This window comes from Diospyros lotus, chromosome 2 (genome assembly GCF_014633365.1).
Source record: "Diospyros lotus cultivar Yz01 chromosome 2, ASM1463336v1, whole genome shotgun sequence".
Taxonomy (NCBI): Eukaryota; Viridiplantae; Streptophyta; class Magnoliopsida; order Ericales; family Ebenaceae; genus Diospyros; species Diospyros lotus.
This window is the reverse complement of record NC_068339.1, coordinates 28,507,549-28,531,420: the sequence shown is the minus strand read 5'-3', so window position 1 is coordinate 28,531,420 and position 23,872 is coordinate 28,507,549. Positions and strand designations below refer to the sequence as shown.

The following is a 23,872-nucleotide window of genomic DNA, read 5'->3' as shown; positions in this document are numbered from 1 at the left end:
TACATGTGATCAGCTCAAATGGAAAAATTACGAGAGAAGAGTTCATTTTTGAATATCTCTTGTTTCATGGTATCAAAGCTACCGGTTCTAGTAGCCCTAGGTTGTTAAATCCCACCCAAACATGGTCAAAAACGAGCCAACTTCAGCAGAATCGTCCACCACGGTCACCACCACCCAACCTATCAATCCTACAACCCAATCACCATCACCCTCAGTCGAAAACCTATCTCTGCAAATCACTCAACATAAGCTCAACGGAGTGAATTATCAAGAATGGTCGCAGTTAGTGATGCTTGTGATTAGAGGAAGAAGAAAGTTTGGACATCTAATAGGGGCAATCTTACCACCATCAGAGGCAACACCGAACAATGGAGCATGGGAAGCCAAAAACTCAATCGTGATGGCTTGGCTCATCAATTCCATGGAGCCAAGCATAGTCAAAACCCATCTGTTCTGCAAAACGGTGAAAGAGATATGGGAAGCTGCACAAGAGGTCTACTCAGATGTAGAAAACAACTCTCAGTGCCCTGAAGTCAAGTCCAAAATTCGAAATACCTGTCAAGGCACCATGACTGTAACTGAATATTACAATACACTAATGGAACTTTGACAGGAGATAGATCTGTTCTATGAAATCGAGTGGAGCTGCTAGATCGATGCTATTAAGTACAAGAAGTTATTGGAGAAAGAACAAGTCTTTGATTTCCTCCAAGGACTCAATGCAGATTTAGATGAAGTACACATTTACTTGGATCCAAGCCTTTTCCACCCATCGGAGAGGCATTTGCAAAAGGTCGGAGGGAGGAGAGTAGAAAGAGAGTTATGCGCAACCCCTATAACTCGGAACAAATCACCCAAAATTCTGCTCTAGTTGTGAATAAACGTGAGAAAGGATCAGCAATACAAAACCGTGAACAGTAGCAACTAAAAGGAAAACCATGGTGTGATCACTGCAACAAACCTTGGCACACACGAGAGACATGCTAGGAGATCCATGGTGAGCCTTCAAATTGGAAGCCTAAGAAACAGAGAGGGAATCACCATACTGCACAGGTAGCAGAATCAGACTTGGGGTAAACTGCCAATCTCAATCTTTCAGCCAAGCAGATTGAATTTCTGCAAAACTTCCTTGAACCAAACAAGGCTCTTTCCTTGGTCGAATCCCACCTCCTCACAAAATCCAACTGCAGCTATGACACAACGAGGTAACATAAGCCATTCACTACTCTAAAAATCCTTATCAGACCAATGTTGGATAATTGATACGGGCACCTCAGATCATATTACCGGATCCTTAGATATGTTTGAGACCTTTGAGGAAAATAGTTGTGAAATTCATGTTAAAGGCATTGTATCCCCATTTGTTTATTAATAAAAATAATATTTCCTTCCATTGTGAAGAATGTGTCCTTGCAAAACAATGTTGAAGTACTTATATTTCCCACTCATACAAACCTTCAAAGGCTTTCCATCTAGTTCATAGTGACATCTTGGGACCAGCAAAGATTCCCACTCTGACTAGAATCCAATGGTTCATTACGTTCATAGATGATCATTCTAAAGTTTGTTGGGTGTATCTTATGAAAGATAAATCTAATGCTTGTGTTGTATTCCAACAATTCCATATGTTAGTTCAAACTATTTTCCAAATACCTATCCAAATTCTACAAACTGATAATGGGAGAGAGTATTTTTCACAAGAGTTCACTCAATACCTCTCCACCAATGGCATTCACCGTCAAAGTTCATGTGTCTATACTCCTCAACAAAACAGAGTAGCTGAAAGAAAAAATCGCCACCTATTAGAAGTCGCTCGTTCCATGATGTTTACTAGTTCAGTCCATCATTCTTACTGGGGAGAAGCTATCCTAACTGCATCTTACCTCGTAAATTGTCTCCCTTCCAAGACACTTAAATTTCAAACTCCTTTGAGCATCCTCCTTGACTTCCCGAACACAAAAATCCTCAATTCATTACCACCAAAGGTGTTTGGGCGTACCATTATGTTCATAACTCTCAAACAAATCCAAGCAAACTTGAGCCCAAAGTTCAAAAGTGTGTGTTTGTTGGTCATTCACCTACCCAAAAAGGGTATAAATGTGTCAGGACCCTACGGTGGTTAAGGTAGTTGGGGGTTGTAACAAGTAGAGGGAAGTGTAACTAGAAACTGTTAGCAGTAGTTGATACAATTGGAAGGTTGTAACAAAGTAACAGTAGGAGCCTAACGGTTAAAGGTGGTTGTAACAATTGAACTGCCTATGAGGATGGGCCTATATAAAGGCCTTTCCCTCTCAATAAAGGATCATCGATGAATATTAAGATGAAATTCCAGATCATTTCTCCCTTAATTTCTCTCTAACCTGTCTCTCTTTCCCAACTCTTTCCCTCTCAACACCAACCCTGTTTCTCTCTAATTCATTCTCCCTTCCCAACTCTCTCTATCTTGTTCTTTCTTTCTCTTTCCAAATCAACCCTAATTCTCCTAATCAAGGAGAATTTACCCTGTCAGGTCGAGACTCTGACAATTGGTATCAGAGCTCGAGACTCGAACCAAGGCGAATTCGTTAAAGGCAATGGCGGATGGCACTCGGTTGAAGCAAATGGAGCTTTAAATCTAGCAAGTTAGCACAGTGATGGTGGATGTCCAAGGAAAGATGACGGTAGTCGACGAGGTGGTCGAACAAAGAATTGAGCAGGCATTGGATCGCAAGCTTGGCCAGGTAACAGCGAGCGTGAAGGCAGAGGTTGCCGGCCAAATGCAGGAAGTAAAAGATCAGGTCTCTAGCCAAATTCAGGGGGTCCAGGACCGAGTTGACAATCAATTCCAAGAGATGAAGGATCAAATTCAAAGCTTCATGCTCATGTTTGTGTGGCAAAACTCCGTCAAATTATCGGTCAAATTCCCTCCAAGAAAGGGTTCAGAGCCAATTCTATCCAGGCCAGGAACGAGACCAAGAACAACGGAAATGGCAGAATTGGAGGCGAAGACACCAACAATGGAGGAACCTAGAATCGGCCGAGTCGAAAGGAATGCGTTCGCTACACCAAATCGCTCTATAGAGAACATAGGTGAGGAGACGAAAATGCTAGTGGCGGAGGAAGTTGGCCATAGGTGAGTAGGTCAGAGGATAGTTAGGCCACCAATCTAGCATCCGTACCAATTTTCTATGTCCAAATTGGACGTGCCGATGTTTGAGGGACAGAACCCGCGTTGGTGGGTTCAGAGGTGTGAAAAATTGTTCACCCTCTATCAAACACCCGAGGAGTAGAAGATAACGTTGGCAGCAGCTTACTCAAAAGCTAGTTGTCAAAGGGAGGGGGCCAGAGAGGTTATAAACCCCACACCAAGAGCCTAAACTTTCAATGTGGGATAAGTCTCATACCTTGTAGTGGATCATAACATACCACCACACTTCGTAGTCCGACGCCAGCGACGGCAAGTTGTGCACTAACCACAACTAGTGCCGAACGAATACTGTAATGCCAGCATCACCTCCATCACCGCATGATTGCAACTGGGAGACATGGAGCCGACTCTGATACCACTGTTACACCCCTTGGGTAGAACTCACCCTCAAAAGCTAGCTGTCAAGGGGAGGGTGAGGTTATAAACCCCACAACAGTCTAAACTTCTGATGCGGGACAAGGACCATACCTTGCAATGGACCATAACAAAATGCTATTTTCCAAGCGCCCGAAAGTTTATTATTTCCTATGATGTAACCTTCTTTGAGAATCAGTCATTCTATCTCCAAGGGGAGAAATCTCAAGAAGATAAGTCTTGGGATCCATCCATCTCTTTTCCAGTTCCCACTGAAAGTTGTCAAGTTCCTTAAACTAGCCCTAATTCAACACTTTAAGTAACTAATCTAGGGGGAGACCCAGCTATAGACAAACCAACCTTGGTTTATTTATGAAGACCAAGAGATCCTCAACAAGGCCAATCATTGGATCTAGGGTAGGTTCCTAGTACTAATGAGGGAGCAATTGTTAATGATTTGGATTTGCCTAGCACTCTTCGAAAAGGGGTAAGATCATGTACAAAATATCCTATTTCTAACTACCAGGCTTACTCAAAATTGTCTCCATAATTTGGTGCATTCACCACTAAGGTTGATAGTGTTGAGATACCCAACAATATCTATGAAGCACTCAAAGAACCCTAGTGGAAGGAGGTAGTTTTGGAAGAAATGAGAGCATTACACATGAATGGCGCTTGGGAAGTTGTAGACCAGCCAAAGAACCAAAAAGTTGTTGGGAGTAAATGGGTATTCACAGTTAAGTATAAGGCCAATAGAGACATTGAAGGGTTATGCACAACTAGTTGCTCAAGGCTTCACTCAAACCTACGGGATTGACTATGAGGAAACATTTGCACCAGTGGTAAAGCTAAACACAATTCAAGTTCTTTTATCTTTGGCAGCTAACCTAGATTGGGAACTCCATCAACTTTATGTAAAGAACGCATTGCTAAATGGTGACTTTGAGGAGGAAGTATACATGAGAATCCCTCCTAGATTCGAATTTGAAGAAGAGAAACGGAAAGTATGTAAATTAAAAAATCTATGTACGATCTCAAGCAGTCACCACCCCGAGCATGGTTTAAAAAATTTAGTACAACACTGGCACTCTTTCGGCTCGAATACAAGCAAGGGCAAGCGGACCATACGGTCTTCATCAAGATGGGAGGAGGAAAAAGATCCATACTGATCCTATATGTAGATGACATTATCATCACCGATGATGACACATGCCAACTTTGGCAACTCAAGCAATAGTTGAAAACAGAATTTGAGGTTAAAGATCTAGGGGACTTGAGATTTTCTCGATATGGAAATTGCAAGAAACCATAATGGTATTTTCATCTCAACGGAAGTATACTCTTGACTTACTAAGAGAAACTGGGAAATTAGGTTGCAAACCAGTTGGGACTCCTCTGCAACAAGGTTGGAAATGGAAGCTAGATGAAAATGATCCTCTTGTAGACAAGGGAAGGTACCAGTGGCTAGTTGGAAGATTCGTCTATCTATCTCTCACAAGGCCTAACATTGCCTTTGTAGTCAGTATTGTTAGCCAGTTTATGCATTCCCCAACTCAACAACATCTAGATGCCGTGGGACACATCCTCAAATATCTCAAGGGAATTCCAGGTAGAGGACTAATGCTTCAAAAACATGAAAAGAGGAATATTTAAGCCTTTGCAGATGCAGATTGGGCTGGTAACGTGGAAGATAGCAAGTCAACTTCAAGGTTTTACACAAACCTATGGGGGAATTTAGTCACGTGGAGAAGCAAGAGGCAGATGGTGGTGGCTAGGAGTAGTGCTGAAGCAAAATTTAGAGCCATTGCACAAGGCATATGTGAAGTTGTTTGGCTAAAGAGACTAATAGATGATCTGCAAATATATATTTCAACCTCTACAAAGCTCTACAGTGATAGCAAGTCTACCATAAGCATTGTGAATAATCTAATACAACAACATCGAATGAAACGTGTTAGAATTGACAAGAGTTTTATCAAACACGAGCTTGAAGAAGGCAGGATTGAATTATGTCACATTTCCACTCAAATGCAAGAAGTAGATGTTTTCACAAAGATACTACCCAAGCCTAACTTGGAATTTATTCCTGGCAAGTTAGGAATGATGAACATCTATTCCTCAACTTGAGGGGGAGTGTTGGAGATTTACGATTTGCTAGATATTTATCTCTTTTACTTTCTGTATTTTTGTATTCAAGTGATTAGATTAGGTTTGTTAGAGGAGAAGATGAAAAGGTAAGATAGGTTTGTTAGGAGAAGATAAGAAAAAAGAATCTCCTTGATTATAGGAGATAGAGGTAAGATAGGTTTGTTAGGAGAAGATAAAAATAAGAATCTCTTTGATTATAGGGGAAAGATTTTTTCTTGTTTTGAATTCTTAAGAGATAGCTGTCAAACCTGTATATATACATGTGGTCAGCTCAAATGGAAAAATTAAGAGAGAAGAGTTCATTCTTGAATATCTCTTGTTTCAAATACAAATGGCAATATAAGAGCATATAAAATCACAACAATTACCAAGATTAATATAGCAATACTTTTAAAGTGATTATGACAAAAATAGTTGCTATTTCCAAAAAATAGATGATAGAGAAAAAAAATAGATTACACTGTAATTGAAGATATATAAGTTATACAATTAATAATATAAGATGCGAGGGTATAAAATTTAAAAGATAAATTATATTATACTATTAATTAAAACTAAGGAAATAAAGAGTTATTCCTCCTGCCTCAATAAATATATTTTTTATTTTGGGAATATAAGCCTAGTCATAGCTCTCTACGTGCCAGGATCTTTTTGTGGTGCTGCGTTTATTAATGTTAAGAAAGTAACAATTGTGGTTCCTACAATAAATTGCTTAGCTTTTTATAAAAAGCAGGGGCCCCTCACTCTTGTTTTAAAGCAGCTTAAACTGCTTTTTAAGAGGAAACAGTTGTGGTTTAAAAGCAAACATTGCTTTTCTACAACTTAAAAAAAAAAAGAAACAATTGTGCTTTAAAAGCACAACAAAACCAAATAGGCTTTAGGAAAGGGGCTTGAAAGTGGACTTTGAAGGAGCCCATGATTAAGGGTAATGGGCTAGATTGAGTCCAAATTTAAGTATGGAATGGACCCTTAAATAGGCCCAAGTGGGTTTTTAAAGAAGCCCAAAGTTCAATTTAAGTTTAGGCCCAAGTTGGATTAAAATGGGCTTCTTAAGGAATTTTTAAAAGGTGTAGGCCCATTCTTAAATTTAAAGGCCCAAACTGAACTTATTTTAAAGGCCCAAGTTAAACTAACTAAAGTTGACCCAAGTTGGACAAGAATAAACCAAATGATTAACCCTAAACTCAAGTGACTAGCCCATGGTTGGGTAGGATTAACCTAAGGCTTAAAGTGAGTTAACTTTGGGTGGCTAAGCATTAACAAGTATGGTAACATTTGGTGCGTTAATTTACTATAGTTGGGTTTATGTGTGGTTAAGGGAAAAGGAGTAATTAACATTAAACAAATAATTAAATTAATTAATTAATAATATATCAATGAAAAATTAAATAAATAATATGACAAAATTTACCAAATTAGTTAAATAGTTGTGCAATAAATAATTGAAAATAAATTATTAATTACAAAATTCACCTAATTAATTAAACACTGGTATACCCAGGGGGACGGCCACAATTGCTACCAAGGCTCACAATTTAGAAATGTCCATATTGAAGAGAAAATGTTGGTGAAAAATGTTCTTTCACATGTTCATAGTCAACTTGTATGGCACTTACCCATTTAGGAACCCACCCTGGTAAAGCAAAGTAGTCAGGTTTAAACAATGGGCCAGGATCACAATGAAGCCAACCAGTTGATAAGTCCTGTACATATTATCATAATGAGTAAAAGTTTGTTTAGTGTTAGAGACATGCCTTTTTAAACAAAAGTAAACCACAAATTTGAGGTTTACCTTCCTTGGACATGTTAGCCATTCATAGCGACCTAGGATATTTGCAATCTGTGTAACAATAGATATCAATAATTGTAACGGTTAGTCATGGCATATTTTTTCGGATGCAAATACAAAAAATGGACAGAAAATGAGGTCTAGGAGGATGGAATTGGAACCCAATAAAAAAAATTAAAGTTAAACTGCAAAACCAGAACCATGGAAATATGAACATAAGAAAATAAAGTGCTTTACACTGCCAATTGTTTTCTTTCTTTCTTTCTTCCTTTATTTTTATTTTTTTTTTTTTTTTGGGAGGGGGGGGTGTTTTGCCAAGGAGGGGGTTGGGGTGTGCACGGGCGCATGAGAGAGAGAGAGAGATCTCACCACAAATGCAGAGATAATTGTCATAAAAGATGCTCCAATAAAACCTTCCCATGTCTTCTTTGGAGATAACTTGATCAAAGGTGTTCGTCCAAAGAAGAAACCAAAGAAATAAGCAGCAATATCATTGATAACAATAAGAGATGCTGGAAGAAGAAACCTGTGCGAAAAACAAATATATCATTCAGTCATCTTATCTCAGTGTAAAACATTTGCAAAGAAATATTGGGGGCAGAGATAAAACAATATAAATTTCCAAAAAACTTTACAAATTACAATCACAAAAGAAGCCATAAGAATGCCATAAGCATAAACCAGTCATTTTCATGGATAAGAGAAAACAATACTAGATATAGTGGTTATGTATTCCGGAAGGGTGTGTGTGCGTGAGATAGAGAGGGGGGGGGGGGGGGCTGGATGAGAGAGAGAGGACAACTTTGCTATTGCGGCAAGTGTCAATGATGGTTGTTGAACAAGATAAAGAAGAGAGAAAACCCTTTTTAGGAGAAGAACATTATGTAGTCTAGCTTCCTTTTATTTGAAATTTATAGTAAGTTATACAATAATTAAGGTTAAAATTAAGGCCTAAATGATAGATAATTACATCTAATCACATGCTAAATGACTGCTAATCCAACACTCCCCCTCAAGCTGAAGCATATAGGTCATATGCACCAAGCTTATTACAAATGAAACCAATACGAGGACCAGGAAGAGACTTAGTGAAGATGTCTGCCAATTGATCGACTGAATTGACAAAGCTAGTGGCAAGACATCCAAATAAAATCTTTTCTCTGATGAAATGATAGTCAATTTCTATGTGTTTGGTCCTCTCATGAATGACAAGATTGGCTATATGCAAGGCGCCTTGATTATCACATACTAACTTCATTTGCATCACCTTGACATATTTTAATTCTTAAAGCAATTGTTTCATCCATATAAGTTCACATGTTGCCAAGACCATAGCACGGTATTTTGCTTCAGCACTAGACCTAATAACCACATCCTACTTCTTACTCTTCCAAGATACCAAGTTGCCACCAATTAAAACATAGTACCCAGAAATAGAGCATTTATCTGAGGGAGATCCTGCCCAATTGGCATTAGAATACCCAATCACCTGGGTATGACCCTTATCTTCATATAACAATCCCTGATCATGCCTTTGATATATCTGAGAATGTGAACAGCAGCATCCCAATGACTATCACATGGAGACTGTATAAACTGACTAACCACACTAACAACAAAAGAGATATTTGGTCGAGTAATAGTAAGGTAGTTTAGCTTTCCAACAAGTCTGCAATATCTACCAAGGTTAGATAAAGCTCCCCCAGTCCTAGTAAGAGCTTGATATTCAGGTCCATAGGAGTATCAACTAGTCTATAGTCAAGCATGCCACCCTCCTCAAAAATGTCTAAGGCATATTTCATTTGTGAAATAACTATGCCACTTTTAGATTGGGCCACTTCAATGACAAGAAAATATTTCAACTTACCCAAATCTTTAGTCTGAAAACTGTTGAAGAAATGTGTCTTTAGTTGAAGAATACCATCATGATCACTTCCAGTGATAACAATATCATCCACATAAACCACTAGATAAATGCATTGACCATCTAAGGAGTGGAGATAAAAAAACAAAGTGGTCTGCCTCAATGTGAATCATACCAAATTCTTGGAGAACTGTACTAAACTGCCCAAACCAAGCTTGTGGAGATTGTTTTAGCCCATAAAAAGAGTGGCTAAGTTTGCATACTAATCCAGACTCCCCCTGAGCAACAAAGCTAGGTAGTTGCTCCATATAGATTTCTTCCTGAAGATCACCATGAAGAAAAATATTCTTAATATCCAGCTAATAGAGAGGCCAATGATTCATCACGCCAATGGATAAAAACAAGCGCACAAAGACAATCTTAGCCACCGGAGAAAAGGTGTCACTGTAATCCAACCCGAAATTTTGATTGTAGCCTTTGGCAACCAGGCGTGTGTCATGAACCTAGGGTTTGGCCTAGGGTTGGAATGACAATCGAAAGGAGCTGATGAATAGAATCAAGAACAGAATATTTGAGAGGAAGAAATGGACAAAAATGGGAAAGAATGTAGAGAGAAATGAGGGAGGGAAGTAGAGAGGAAATGAGAGAGAGATTGTAGAGAAATTGTAGAGAGAAAATCAGATTTCATTCATTTAATTCAAGCATATCCATCTCCTCCTACAATGGGCCTTTTTATAGGCATAGGTAGCTCCTTAACTAATTTCTAACAGCACCCATGTGCTCCTAACAAACAACCAAATATCTCCTAACAAACTAATATAAGCCTATTACAATATTACTCCTTTTATTATATCCCTATCCAATATTATCCTTCTAATCCTCCTAGGGACATGACAATTTCCCCACCTTGAAACATGTCTTGTCCCCAAGACATGCCAAACCTTCACAGCTTCCATTATGCTCCCTTTTTCCTTTTCTTCCACAGCTTAGATGGAGAAATTTTGAAGATATCTTTCACTGCCAATGGAAGGATCTCAGGTGACTTTTGCTCTCCATGCATGGTATGAGTCTTCCCACTGCTAGCAACACCATAAGCAAACATTGTACCATTAATTCCTTGCATGGCACCACTTACAACCTGATGGGCTACAACATCAATTCCGGTCTTCAATCCTCCCTTCAACAAGGGAAACAAAAATTCTAATCAGCCAGCTGTAGCAACAATGAACATTATGGAATGAGACTTGTTCTTTCCAGCCAAACTCTCGACAGCAACATGGTGACACCATTTAGGATCAGCGAGACTTCCTCCTGCTGGTGTTGTCTTCGCCTTATCATTAGCTAAGGAATCCTCAGCATTATCCAACATCACAGGCAATGGAACCTTATCATTAGGAACTCCACCACCCATTCCCTTTCTTATAGAATTCTGATCTTGGACACCCTCCAATCCTTCAGTCCCTGCACTAGTCAACAGAGGTAACAAATTGGCCTTGGCTTCCTCGATCACTTCATCAAATGCTTCCCCATTTTCCTCCTTTGACTGTTCCACCCCAAGGAATTCCTCCTTGTTAAAACTTTCGTGATAATCATCAAAATATTCCACCGGAAAGTTGTAACGATACTTCTTAATAAGTATCATCGCAAACTCTTGCAGCTTCTCGCGTATCATAAGGCCAAATTCCTTACTCGTATCATGTATCCCATTGCTTGTTCCTTTGTCCCTGTTGCTGCCAACTGCAAATGCAGCCTTCTTTGGCTGCCATTGAGGCTCCATTTCAGCTAAAAATGAAGCACTCTTCTGTTGTAATTGAGGCTCCAATTGTCTCATGTGCGCACTGCTTCCCAAGGTTTCATGAGCAGGCCATCCCACTAAAAACGCAGCATCTTTCGGCTGCAATTGAGACCCCATTTGTTTCATGTGTGCCCTGCTCCCCATGGTCGACATCTCACGGACATGCCACTTGGAAGACCAATACATACCGCTCTCCTTCAAACAAGTAAACCAAAATTAACCTTTGTTTCCCTTTGCTCACAGTCTAGAATTTCGATTGGAATCCACCGCCTGAAATTACTGCTCCGCTATGATCTACCTTAATGAAATCGGAGGATCGGAATTACCACAACGGAGCGCCGGAATTCACAGGCAATAATCACCCATCCAAATTTGCCTTCAAAAATCCACTCCCAGCTGCTTCGAACTTTGCTGGAATCAGATACTAAAATTGTTGGCTTCTTAGCCGAGAATTACTACTCCCTTTCGGTTACGATCGATCTCGATTTCAACAGCCAAGACCAATCGAACTCGTTGGAATTAGCTGTTGGAAGTTGTTGAATTCACAACTAGGAAATGTGGGTCACTGGATTACAGCGGCCTAACTTAGATCAGCTCCACTTGTTCCTCCAATACTCGCCTAATCGAACCTCTCAATTGCACCTTCCGAACACGAGCCCAACTGTTAAGATTTGTCGGAATCTCAAACGGATCTGCCTGGCCAAGCCGCCTTTCAATTCGGAATCGTCCGGCCTGCTCGTTTGGAATTCCTGACCAACACTCAGTAAATTCACAACCGAGAGTCGCTCTTCCTCATCGTTTCCAAGTTCGCACCGAAGGTTACCTGAATCGCCTTATGGAATCGCACTCACTGTCTAATTCGCCTTCAGTTCCTAGCCGAGTCGCCTTGCTCTTTCTCTCAGTTGAATCGTTCTTCGCCTTGCAATCGATTGCCGGCACTATTTAATTCATCGGACTCACCGAACCTTGCTCAGTCGATTTCACAGAGTCTCATCTTCCTACTCACCCAATCACCGTCAGACTTCACCTTAAACCTCTACTCGATCGATTTCACAGAGAGTCGCATATTCCTACTCGCCCAATCACCGTCAGTGGTTCCGAAATTCACTCATCTTCGCCTCAACCCAAATTCGCTAACTCTGCTTTAGCGACTCTGATATGGCTTGAGAAGCTGCCTGCATTCACTTTGGAAACCACCTTCCGGAATCGTCCAAATCCAATTCAACAACTGAGGGTTGTCGCTCAATTGTAGTCAAACTAATCAAAATCTTAGGACGGGCTCTGTTACGGTCTCTGAGGATTTGATCGACTCTATTGGAGCTCCCTATGAGTTCGATCAATTCTATTGCAGCTCCTCAAGAGTTCGCTGGAACCACCCGAAGTCTTTGCTCTATCGATTCCATCGAGAGTCGTCGGAATCAACTGCTACCAATTACAGGAATTACAGCCAAGGAACGTTTGGCTTTGATACCAATTTGTCATAAACCTAGGGTTTAGCCTAGGGTTGAAATGACAATCGTAAGGAGCTGATGAATAGAATCAATAACAAAATATTTGAGAGGAAGAAATGGACAGAAATGGGAAAGAATGTAGAGAGAAATGAGGGAGGGAAGTAGAGAGGAAATGAGAGAGAGATTGTAGAGAAATTGTAGAGAGAAAATCAGATTTCATTCATTTAATTCAAGCATATCCATCTCCTCCTACAATGGGCCTTTTTATAGGCATAGGTAGCTCCTTAACTAATTTCTAACAGCACCCATGTGCTCCTAACAAACAACCAAATATCTCCTAACAAACTAATATAAGCCTATTACAATATTACCCCTTTTATTATATCCCTATCCAATATTATCCTTCTAATCCTCCTAGGGACATGACAGCGTGCCTTAAGGCGATCAACCTTCCCATCAAGAACAACCTTCACAGTATAGACCCAGCAACAGCCAATAGTAGATTTACCAGGAGGAAGAGAAACCAATTCCCAAGTGCCACTAGAATGTAGAGCATCCATTTCATCAACCATGACCTAGCGTCACCCTAGATCTGAAAGTGCCTCACTGGTAGTTTTAGGGACAGCAATAGAAGATAAAGTGGACACAAAAGCATAATAAGGTGAAGCCAAGTGATGATAGTTAAGGAAAGTGTATATGGGGCGAGGGTTGCGAATAGAGCATATACCTTTTCGAGTGGCAATGGGCCCAGGAGAAGGATCAACAGCTAGCTTAGAAGCAATTGACTGGGTCGAGGTAGGTGAGGATGTCGAAGCACGAGGTGAGTCAGCAAGTTCTTCGTCAGTAGCCAGAGGAGGATGTGGACGGCGATGATAAACTTGAAGGGGACGCTCAAGGACAATAGGAGCAGTATCTAAGGAGGGAGAACAAAGGTCCTAGTAGGAAGAACCTCAAAAACTGGGCGACTCTCGACAAGAGAGGAGAAAGAAATGAGATGTCTCAAAAAAGGTAACATCAGCAGAGATGAAATAATGTTACTAAGCAGGAGATTTAACACCGATAGCCTTTCTAAAGTCAAGAGTAACCAAGGAAAATGCACTTGATAACCTTGGCAGAAAGTTTGGGACAACCAAGGGTCATGTCATGAACAAAACAAGTGCAACCAAAAACACGAAAAGGAAATAGATAAAGACTTTGAGCAGGGAAAAGACTGGAGTGAGGGACCTCACGCTGTAAGATAGAGGAAGGCATCTAGTTAATGAGGTAACATGCAGTAAAAACAGCATCAGCCCAAAAATGGAAAGGAACATGACTATGCAGTAAAAGAGTGCGAGCAGTTTCAATCAAATGATGGTTTTTACGCTCAGCAACTCCATTCTGCTGGGGTGTATTGGCACGGGAGAATCGATGTAAAATACCCTAAGAAGCCATGAAAGTAGTGAAAGGAGCTGAAAAATATTCTCTAGCATTGTCACTACGAAAGGCACAGATAGAAACATTAAATTGAGTTTGAATTTCAACACGGAAGTCCTTAAAGATAGTAAATAACTCTGAACGGATTTTCAGTAAGAACACCCAAGTACATCGAGAGTAATCGTCGATGAAAGTGACAAAATACTAAAAACCTAAAACAGAGGGAACGTGACAAGGACCCCAAACATCACTATGGACAAGTTCAAAAGGGGATATAGCTGAATTATTAACACACTTTGGAAACGAAGTACGAGACCGTTTTCCAAGCTGACACGACACACAATTTAAAGTGGAAACAATAGAAAGATGCGGGACCATCTTTTGTAATTTGGATAGACTCGTATGTCCCAAACAATTATGAAGAAGAGTAGGAGACTCAGTAAAAATGTAGGTGTCAGGCTCGGATCTGACGAGAGGCTTCCTCCCGTAATTCTGGAAGGAAGTGGTTTAGGCAAGAAGGATTAAGAGGGAGAGATAGAGAGAGAGATTAAGAAATAGGCGAGAGAAGTGTGAATTGAGAAATGAGAGGGAAAGGAATTTGTGGTATAATCCTCACATAATTCCCCATCCTCAACTTATCTGTATTTATAGAAGGATTACACGGCTTGACGCGGCAGCTAGGAAACCAGTCTATGCGCGCGCCATTTGAATTATCTCCTATTGGATTATTACAATACTGCCATCATACCTTCTAATTATAGCTATACCCTTGGTCTATGATAGTAGGTTGTTGGTGAAGAGGGCTTGTTAAGATAATAAAGTCACTACGACTCATGCCCCCGACACCAATCATCTGTCTCGTACCCCGGTCCTGCACAACAATAGAATCAACAAAAAAGGTTATGAATCAGTTAAGAGCGCGCGTTAATTTACTAACAGAAGCAAGATTAAAGGGGCTTCCAAGAACATATAAAACAGAACCTAAGGATAACGAAAAGAGCGGTCGTGCTTGACCAATGCCTATAGTAGATATTTTAGAACCACTGGCAGCAGACAGGAAGAAGTAGAGAGACAGGAAAAAAGACTTCGGTTACCAAAGAGATGATCGATTGCACCAGAATCGAGAACCCATGGTCCAAGAGTGGTAGATCGAGTAACACAAACAATTGAATTACCAGTGTGCACCACAGAAGCAGTGGATGACGATGCAACCTATTTAAAAACCTAATACTGAAGGTAGTCTTCATAATCACTTCCAGTCAAAACAAGAGACGGAGAAGAATGATTCTCAGAAGATTATGTTGGGAAATTGGCAGCAACAGAATGAGCCACATTAGCAATGCGTGGAGGTCGACCATGCAGTTTGTGGCACCGTTCTCGAAAATGGCCCCACTTATGACAGTAATTGCATTTAGGGCGGTTACCTCATTGTGAGTTACCGCCTCGGTTGTTCCCTTGCTCTCCTCTATCAAAAGTTTGTGACGCCAAGACAAAGGAATCAACCTGAGAGCCATGAATGACTGAAGACAAGGAAGAAACCCGAAGACGTCTAGCAAAGGCATCTTCGAGCGTCAGAACAATGGGACTGGATAATATTTGATCTCAGATCGGAGCAAGGTCAGACCGAATGGCAGTCAATCCCAAAACCATAAAGAACTTATCTCGTTACTGCAACTATTCTTTTGCAGTATTACCAACTGGTAACAAAGAGTTGAACTCTTCCTTCAGAGATTCTAGGCGGCCAAGAAATTCAGACATATCCATATATTCTTGCTTCAAATGAATAATAGCGAAAACAATAGAGTAGAGACGTTGGATATCATTGGTGTAAAGAGATTTGGCCTTTTTTTCATGCCTGAACACAAGTCTTGTATGCCTTGTAAATGACATATAGTTTTGGATAAATGGTCTGCCATAACATATTACAGAGAAGAGCATCAGTCTTCTTCCACATTGCTCTCACAGCATCAGGAATTTCATCGGCTTTCTTATTCAAGTGATCTTCCATTCCTTGACCCATGAATCATAACTCAACAGAGGCAGTCCAAGACATGTAATTGGTACTTCCAACTAGTTTTTCAAAAGTAATAATAGGTGAGGAAGAAAAAGGTGAAGAAAAAACTGCAAATTTAGATCCGGAAGTGACTGAAGATGCTGGAATCTCCATATTTTGGATAGAAGGTAGCTCTGAAAAACAGATCTAAGGCAAAACAGGGCTAAATGAGATGCCGAAAGGTTACTGGAGTGCCACAAAAGGCACAGCGACGAAGTGATAGAGGTTCGCCAGAGCTCCGACGATGGCAGACGGTGACGAAACCACCGGGATCGGGACGGACTGAGAGAGACGAGTCCAACAGTGGTGACAACGTTGCAATCGAAGTACCGGAGAGAGAGATCGAAGCAAAAAACCCATTCGGCTAATGATTCTAACGGAGGCGTGTGGCAACACATGGCGGCTACAAGGCACTGGGGTTAGGCTGATGAACACAATGGCGGCGGCGGCTCGAGCAATTGATGGCCAGAGATGCCGATGGCAGAAGGCTGATAGTTTCAAATCTGGCAACCTTCGACTTCGATGGCGACGGACGGTGCAATAGGTGGCAGCAGTCGCTGGTGACTCAAATGGCGATGACGGCGATCGTTGGCGACAGTGGCTAGAACTAGGGTTTGGTGAACATGGCTCTAATACCATGTTGAACAAGATAGAGAAGAGAGAAAACCCTTTTTAGGAGTAGAACATTGTGTGGTCTACCTTCCTTGTATTGAAATTTATAGAAAGTTATACAATAATTAAGGCTAAAATTAAGGCCTAAATGATAGCTATTTACATCTAATCATATGTTAATTGACTGTTAATTACATGCTAATTGACAACTAATCCAACAATGGTAAAAGAGAATTTAGACATATTAAACATCACGATTTTGTTCATTGAGTTAATACATGTCCTATTCTAACTAAGACTTCATGCTTCAAAATAAGGTTTGTGTGGTAGAGTCCCATAAATATATAAATAGAAAACAAAATAAGGATTGATAAGAGCATAAACAAGCAACTTGAGTTTATTTACATGGATAGTAGACACTATCAAACAATTGGAGGTCCATGACATAGCTCAATCACATATTAGAATTTGATAAAACAACAAATTGAAAAGTTTGTAAGAACATTACCAGAAAATCCCTTCAAAAATGTTTGCTACAGTGAAGGAGGACTGTGTGAACACCACAATTAGAATCATGTGTGTCCATGCATATTGGCGGAATTGATACTTGTACATCTTCTTCTTTAATGTAAGAATGAACCACATAAAACCTAAGTTCAGCAGCAAGGGTTCACAAATTATGTCAGGGGCATATTTTACTAACAGCAATTAACTGGTAACAAAACAACACACAGAAAACATAGATCTGAAAAGGATTCAAGTTCTACTAATGGATGAATATCTTCTCTTTTCTGATAACACATTATTCACAATTGGAATACAGATGTAAAAGGGACAGTTAGTGGTAATATTCCTCAAATCATGGCAGAAGAACAAATAAAAGAAACATAGCTAACCTGCTGTATACAAGAAGTAACAGGTAAACATGTGATACTTGTTAAAGCTGCTCACAAATTGATATAAGAATTTGTCAGAAGTAATGGTGTTCACGAGTCGTTGATTGAGAATGCGCCCATACACAAACAGCATAGCAGTGAAGAAAAAGTGCCTGAAAAGAAGTTGAAATTCAACGGTGGCAGAAGAAACCTGTTAGTAACATTCCATGTTTAGCAACTAAACTTACTTGGGGATCAGGACAGAAACTTTGACAGTGTTGCAGAAAGCCCAAGAAAAAGTTCAGAATAACACAGGCTACTGTTGAAAGACACGTGTTTTGCAAGTATAATGCAGTTACATTAAAGTTATAAATTAAAAAAACTCAAGTACAACTTAAAACTAAATTAAAGGTCAATATTCATCCAAACAAGAAGCCCGGAGTTGTTCGAGGTAGATCTCTAGCACTCAAAAGAAAAAGAGTTCATTAGTTGTCATTCATCCAACTAATAAGCTTTCTCTGTGAATAGCTCTCCCAGACAAACACCAAACTTCCATTTGGAGTTGACAGATTGACAATAACTATTTTAACATACCAATTCAATAGCCTAAATCCTGGGAGATGCCTATCTTCATGCGCCTTCCTGAGTAGATTGAACAGTTCTCTTGCCATAAAAATTTGGATAACCACCACCATGGCCCAAATACAGAGATGACCCATGTATATTACAAGTACAAAGCCCCCAATCATCCAAATTGATGAATAAACACGGGTCACCATTGATCTGTATTTGTTTTGATCATTAATGAGTAAACGGCTTCCATTTTTATTGTCAACATCTGGAGAAACCTGAGAGTTGATAAAGAAGAACATTAACCTTAGCACTGAAAAGAAGCAATATTTCCCTCACAAATATTTATGCATTTCCTTACATTACGGTAACCAGGAAATATTTGAGAAGCAACCATTATAAAACTGTCTTGTTCACGAAAACAATACTTATGATTCACCACCCTCAACAAAAAAGAAAAAAAAAAAATGCTAAAGAACACCCCGCCCCCTCCACCCAAAATCAAGATCAATTTTATTTCTAGCCCACAACCAGTACTAACAATCAAGTTTTGTATGAAACCAATACATTAAAGTTCGTTCATATTTTCTGTTAACAAAGATAACCACACATTACACTTGATTCTTTATAAAGACAAGTATTATTTTCAATTTATATTAAAAAGAAACCTTGCAATTCTTTATACAAATAAGTAAAAGGGAAAAACTGTTCTACCAACCTCAGTTGAGCGTCTACGTTGCCGAAGCTGCCCAATGGCCATTGGCAGGGCACCACCTTGATCCTTTTGTGTGGCTTCTCAGTTTACACAGCTAACAAGATAGAAACACAGAGCTACTGAAACATCAAGACAAACAATGATGATTCACAAACAATGATTTCATAAGAATGACAGACTCACTCTTCATACAATGTAGAATAAGAAGAATAAAGCTCACAGGAAAAATCTTTCCGTGATTGATATTTTACAGGAACCTAGTGACATCACTCCAACTTTAGTTTTGGCTAAGGAAATGCCATATAAATCCCAAGCACAATAGTAGATTGGTTACAAGTAAATATAAGTATAATTGAGCATAGAGGTTATTTTAATGTTGTATAACCACAAGTAATGGGAGAACAAAGATGAAAGTAATCACAACCCTGCCTTGAAAAGCTAGCACAAGAATACACAGAATGCACAACATTCACATGACATAAGTGGCAATGAAGGAGGAGTTGACCAAGCAGTCCTACTCTCTCAAATCTCCAACAACTCTATTATCATTTCACAATCTTGTTTACCGATCCAATGAATACAATATACATGTATATATATATTCAATAAATACATGAGGGGATATATAACATACCACTTTCTTTTGTACTTTTTCCTTTTCTCGTAACTCAAAATATGTTCCCTTCACTTTCATCTTTATTAGGCATATTTTCTTTTCACCTACATCTTTAATGAAACACCTTACAGTTCAAACAAGATCACTCCTCTTTGAGACATTTACTAGACTTCATTCATAACAGTGTCCACGCCAAGAAATCATTATCTTTCGCCATGAGTTTTATGAGTTTTATATTTTCAATACAGACTGTTGTCATAACTGGTTTAAACTCAAAAAAATGTTAGATTTGTTGTTCAGACTGGGTTGAATTAAGATGAAAAGACTAATTATCTTAAGATTTAATCAACCAAGCTTTGAAATTGAAAAAATGAAGCTGCAGAAACTTCAAGTGGAAGTATAAGGAATTAGAACTTTGGTATTGTCATACACTAAATGTTCAGTAGCAGAACTTAATTTAGAAAAGGTTGAAGAGTTTAACAACTCAGAACTGCTTAATTTAGATTGCACAAGGATTAAGAAACTCATGCATCATGCCTCATTTACACGGGTAAGGTGTGGTCAAACTGCACAAAAAATGTAAATATCTCAATAAAACCTGCCCCTCAAGTCCATCTACAAGATCAAAAGAGTATCACCGCCAACTGCGGAACTATATATTTACTTCAAAAAATTAGCTAAATTTCTAGTGAATGTCAAAATCAATTACTACACAGAAAATTTTTTCTTTGTCAATATCAGATTCAGAAAATTCAAGAAATATATTGGAGTACAAGCCTTCAAACATTAAATTGCATATTGTTTGAGAACAAAAGCTTGAAGGGACAAATTACTTAAAAGGGAGACCTTCAAAATGCTAAATGCCAAACGAAGGCTCAAATTCAATCACCACAAGTATTTCAAAATGCACAGTCCAACCCTTCACCTATATTAGGCCTTATTTCCATTTCCTAGTTCCATTCCTAACATACATCTTCCCTTTAAGTTGCACTTTCCCCACACTTGGCCAAAGCATATGGTTTGTGCATCATGCTGTGCATCCCCAGGGTGAAGTCTCATATGGGTCAATGAATTTGAAATTCAGCCATCGAACTTCAATTGGTTAATATTTTCAAAAAAGAGAAAACCCTACTCATGGAATTCCATCAAACATGTGACTCCAATGCCTGAATTCCAGTAGGTCTTTTTCCAATATATTACAGATTTTAGGTTCTTTATCATCTTAATTTCAAATTATATTGAATAGTTCCCCAATGGTTTCACGAAATATTGATGTAGACACGCATTATGAACTGCAAAAATAACATTTCCAAGCGATACAAAACATACTCGAAATCATGAATACAACTTAACTGAGACAAGCAGAAGCGATCCTAGCATTCAAATCTGAACTCTTCGCGGACCTCGCTGTTTCAAACTTTGAACCTGGAGACTTTAATCACGGCGTGATTAACATCAAAATCGGTAACTGCAATAAAATCGTGTGAAGATATATACATATGGAGAGATAGAGAGAGATGGGGGAGCCGCAAGGAAATCAACGGGAGAGAGAGAGAGAGAGAGAGAGCGCACTGAGAGCTGGGAGACCCGTGAGGAAATCAACGGGGTTTCTTCGGTCTTGGACTGTGCTTGGAGTAGGTTTTGTTATTTTTGGCTAAATAGGTGGGTTTAATTTAGCCGTTATCCTTTTTTTTATTATTATTTTTGATTTAATGGAATCATCTCTCTATATTAGTGCTTTTGATTTCGCCTAAAATGATAAATCACATATAAAGACTGTCTTATTACACAGAATAAAAAATTAAACACACGACTTATTGATGCAAATCTGAATTTATCGCAATCCGACCACTCGACCTGTACTTTGGAGGAAGAATGATCCCTACCCTTTCAAGCATTGTTTCCAAACTCGAGAAAAAGGTAATTAATTAAATTTTTATATATCTAGTAATTTAAAATTTAGTTAAGATTATGCATAAAAAATTTACACCTGATTTAAAAATTTATAAATCTCTATATTTAGAATTTCAATTTTTGCCATTTTTAGCAAGTGATCTCTTTTGCAATTCTTACCAACCCAACTCAATAAACAATTTCTTGTTGGTATGACTTTTAGGTCATCAGTGTACAATTAGTGTTAACAAACTGCAACATGTACTGTACAAGAACATCCAAATGATGACACTAAAATCAACAATCTGTTTACCATTTTGTAATGTCCTGCTCCTTTGGTGCATTATTTCTTAGAAAATTTAGGAAGATTAATTTTTTAAATTTACCCTTATGCTTAATAATTTTCTTAAATTCCCTTTCTAGCCTCTTTCTATCATTGTGAGGATTCGTCAAAGGTTTGCACGAACCATGATATAGATCAAACTTATATTAATCACACACATTGATATTATTGTGTTGACTGAAATTTAAATATAATTCGTTACATATCCCAAAAGTTTGGATCCATTTAAATTTAAATAAAAATAATTCAACAATATCAAAACTATTGTTTATAAAATAAAAATTAGCGCATCCTCTTGTTATCTAATCACATTTTCCTTCCCTTTGGATATGTTCAAATCATTGATATGCACTTAAGAATACGTTGATTAGGTGATGAATCACTTAGTGACACTGGTGTAGCATTATTTTCTAGATAAATGAGTTAGCCAAATAAGAAAATATTGAATATAGAAGATAAAGCCCCTTAGTGGGTGAACTCGCAAGCTATTTTAATGGGTAAACTTGTACATACCATTTTGAGGATAAACATTAAGGCTATTTTGCGAGTAAACACGTCAATAGGTTCCTAGGCAAATATATAAGTAAGCCCATAAGTAAACATAAAAGTGAGCTCACAAGTAAATACATAAGTTCTTGTAGGTAAACATATAAGTAAGTTCTCGCAAGTAAATATACAAGTGAGCTTGTGGCTAAACACATTAGTAAACTCACGGTTAAACATATAACTAAGATATCATGAGTAAACATATAAGTAAGTTCACGAGTAAACATATCAATAAGCTCTCACAGGGAAACCCAAGTCCTATGCTAGAAAGCTTCCTCGTGAAAACAAGTTTTCTCATAAGTATGATACCCTACTTTAGTAGCTCACCGAAAGGACTATCTTTATCTGAGAGACTTCCTAGGTCACTAAGTATTATGGGGGGATTTCTCTAAAGTTTATTCGACTCATCACAACTCAAATGTCACCACAATCGAATAGCACGTGTCATTCTTTTATCACCTTGGCCCACATGCCTATAAGTGCCTTATTTTTTTCCTTTTGGGTAAGGGATCTGACTTTTTCATAGTGACTTTAACTATTCTATCTTCATACTACATTTATCGTTCTTTTTTGTGCATTTCTTGTACAACCAGCTAAATCCCCATGGTTTTCTCAAAAAATCATTTTCTTCTTATACTGATTTGATCATCATAAGATATACGCAGGTGAGGAATCCTCGCGTGCCTTTTAACCAACTTCTTTAGATGTTGTTTACTCAAGAAACCAAGGGATAATTTACCCATGAAAACACTAAGGCACTGTATCCATGAAATTAAAGAATAGTCTACCACATAAATTACAAGGGACAGTATACCTACAATATCAACAACCAATCTACCTAGAGATTACACCAAATAGTCTACGCTTAAAAATAAAGAGAAGTCTACCAGAGAGATTACAAAAGGAAGTTTACCCACAAAACAAATAAGTGGTCTACCTACAAGAACAACTTACCTGCTGAAATAGCTTGCCCATGGCTAAGAGAAGCTTTTGACAGTTGCTCATCACCCTGCTGCACCAAGTACATGACTTTTTCATCTCATAAAATTTAATTGTTATATTTTAGAAACAATAGACACGATTAAAAAATATTTTATTATACATATGAACTAGAATATGGTATGTATTACTTTACTATCCTTAATAACTAGCAAGGTGATGACTACCATAAATGGTTTAGCAAGCGAACCGTTGTTGTTTGATTTAGGGTGACACGCTCATCAACTCTCTTATTGTAATGACTCCTAATTTTTATCTATTATTTGAAAATAACTAAACAAGTTAAATAAATAAATAATATATACGAAAGATGGTTCAAAAGTAGAGGATTTTGAAAATGGGCTTATGATGGATACAAGATCGTTAAGGGTTGTTACGAGTTTAGTGATGATTTTTTTTTTTAGATTGCAAAAATTTAAGTTAATTTTAATTAATTAAGAGTGAAGTTAAATTAGGATTAAGATGAAATTTATTAATCAAATTAATAACTAAAAATATATACAAATATTGGTATGTAGAAAGTAGAGGAAGAAGATAAGGATTGAATGTGTATATACATGTGTGTGCACCATTGGCAGAGTTGTAAAAAAGGAAAGTCAAACTAATTTGTCCAATGGCCAAGTGCAACCCAGGCACGTCCCTTATCACA

The 23,872-nt window shown here is 38.5% G+C and overlaps 1 protein-coding gene across 6 annotated transcripts in view; it reads right to left on the bottom strand.

Moving 5' to 3' along the window:
- The window catches only part of LOC127794465 (phosphatidate cytidylyltransferase 1-like), a 41,358-nt gene extending 20,272 nt beyond the window's left edge, over positions 1-21,086 (bottom strand). The window contains exons 1-9 of one of the 6 annotated variants that reach the window (XM_052325566.1): positions 21,015-21,086; positions 20,796-20,874; positions 18,830-18,945; positions 18,136-18,389; positions 17,563-17,714; positions 17,175-17,316; positions 7,848-8,004; positions 7,482-7,529; positions 7,306-7,392 (exon numbers count right to left, since the gene is read on the bottom strand). In XM_052325566.1, coding sequence (XP_052181526.1) covers positions 7,306-7,392; positions 7,482-7,529; positions 7,848-8,004; positions 17,175-17,316; positions 17,563-17,714; positions 18,136-18,389; positions 18,830-18,871 — 882 coding nt within the window. In that variant the 5' untranslated portion in view covers positions 18,872-18,945; positions 20,796-20,874; positions 21,015-21,086. The other 5 variants (XM_052325568.1, XM_052325567.1, XM_052325569.1 and 2 more) reach the window with 5 other exon arrangements.
- Positions 21,087-23,872: the final 2,786 nt, after the last annotated feature.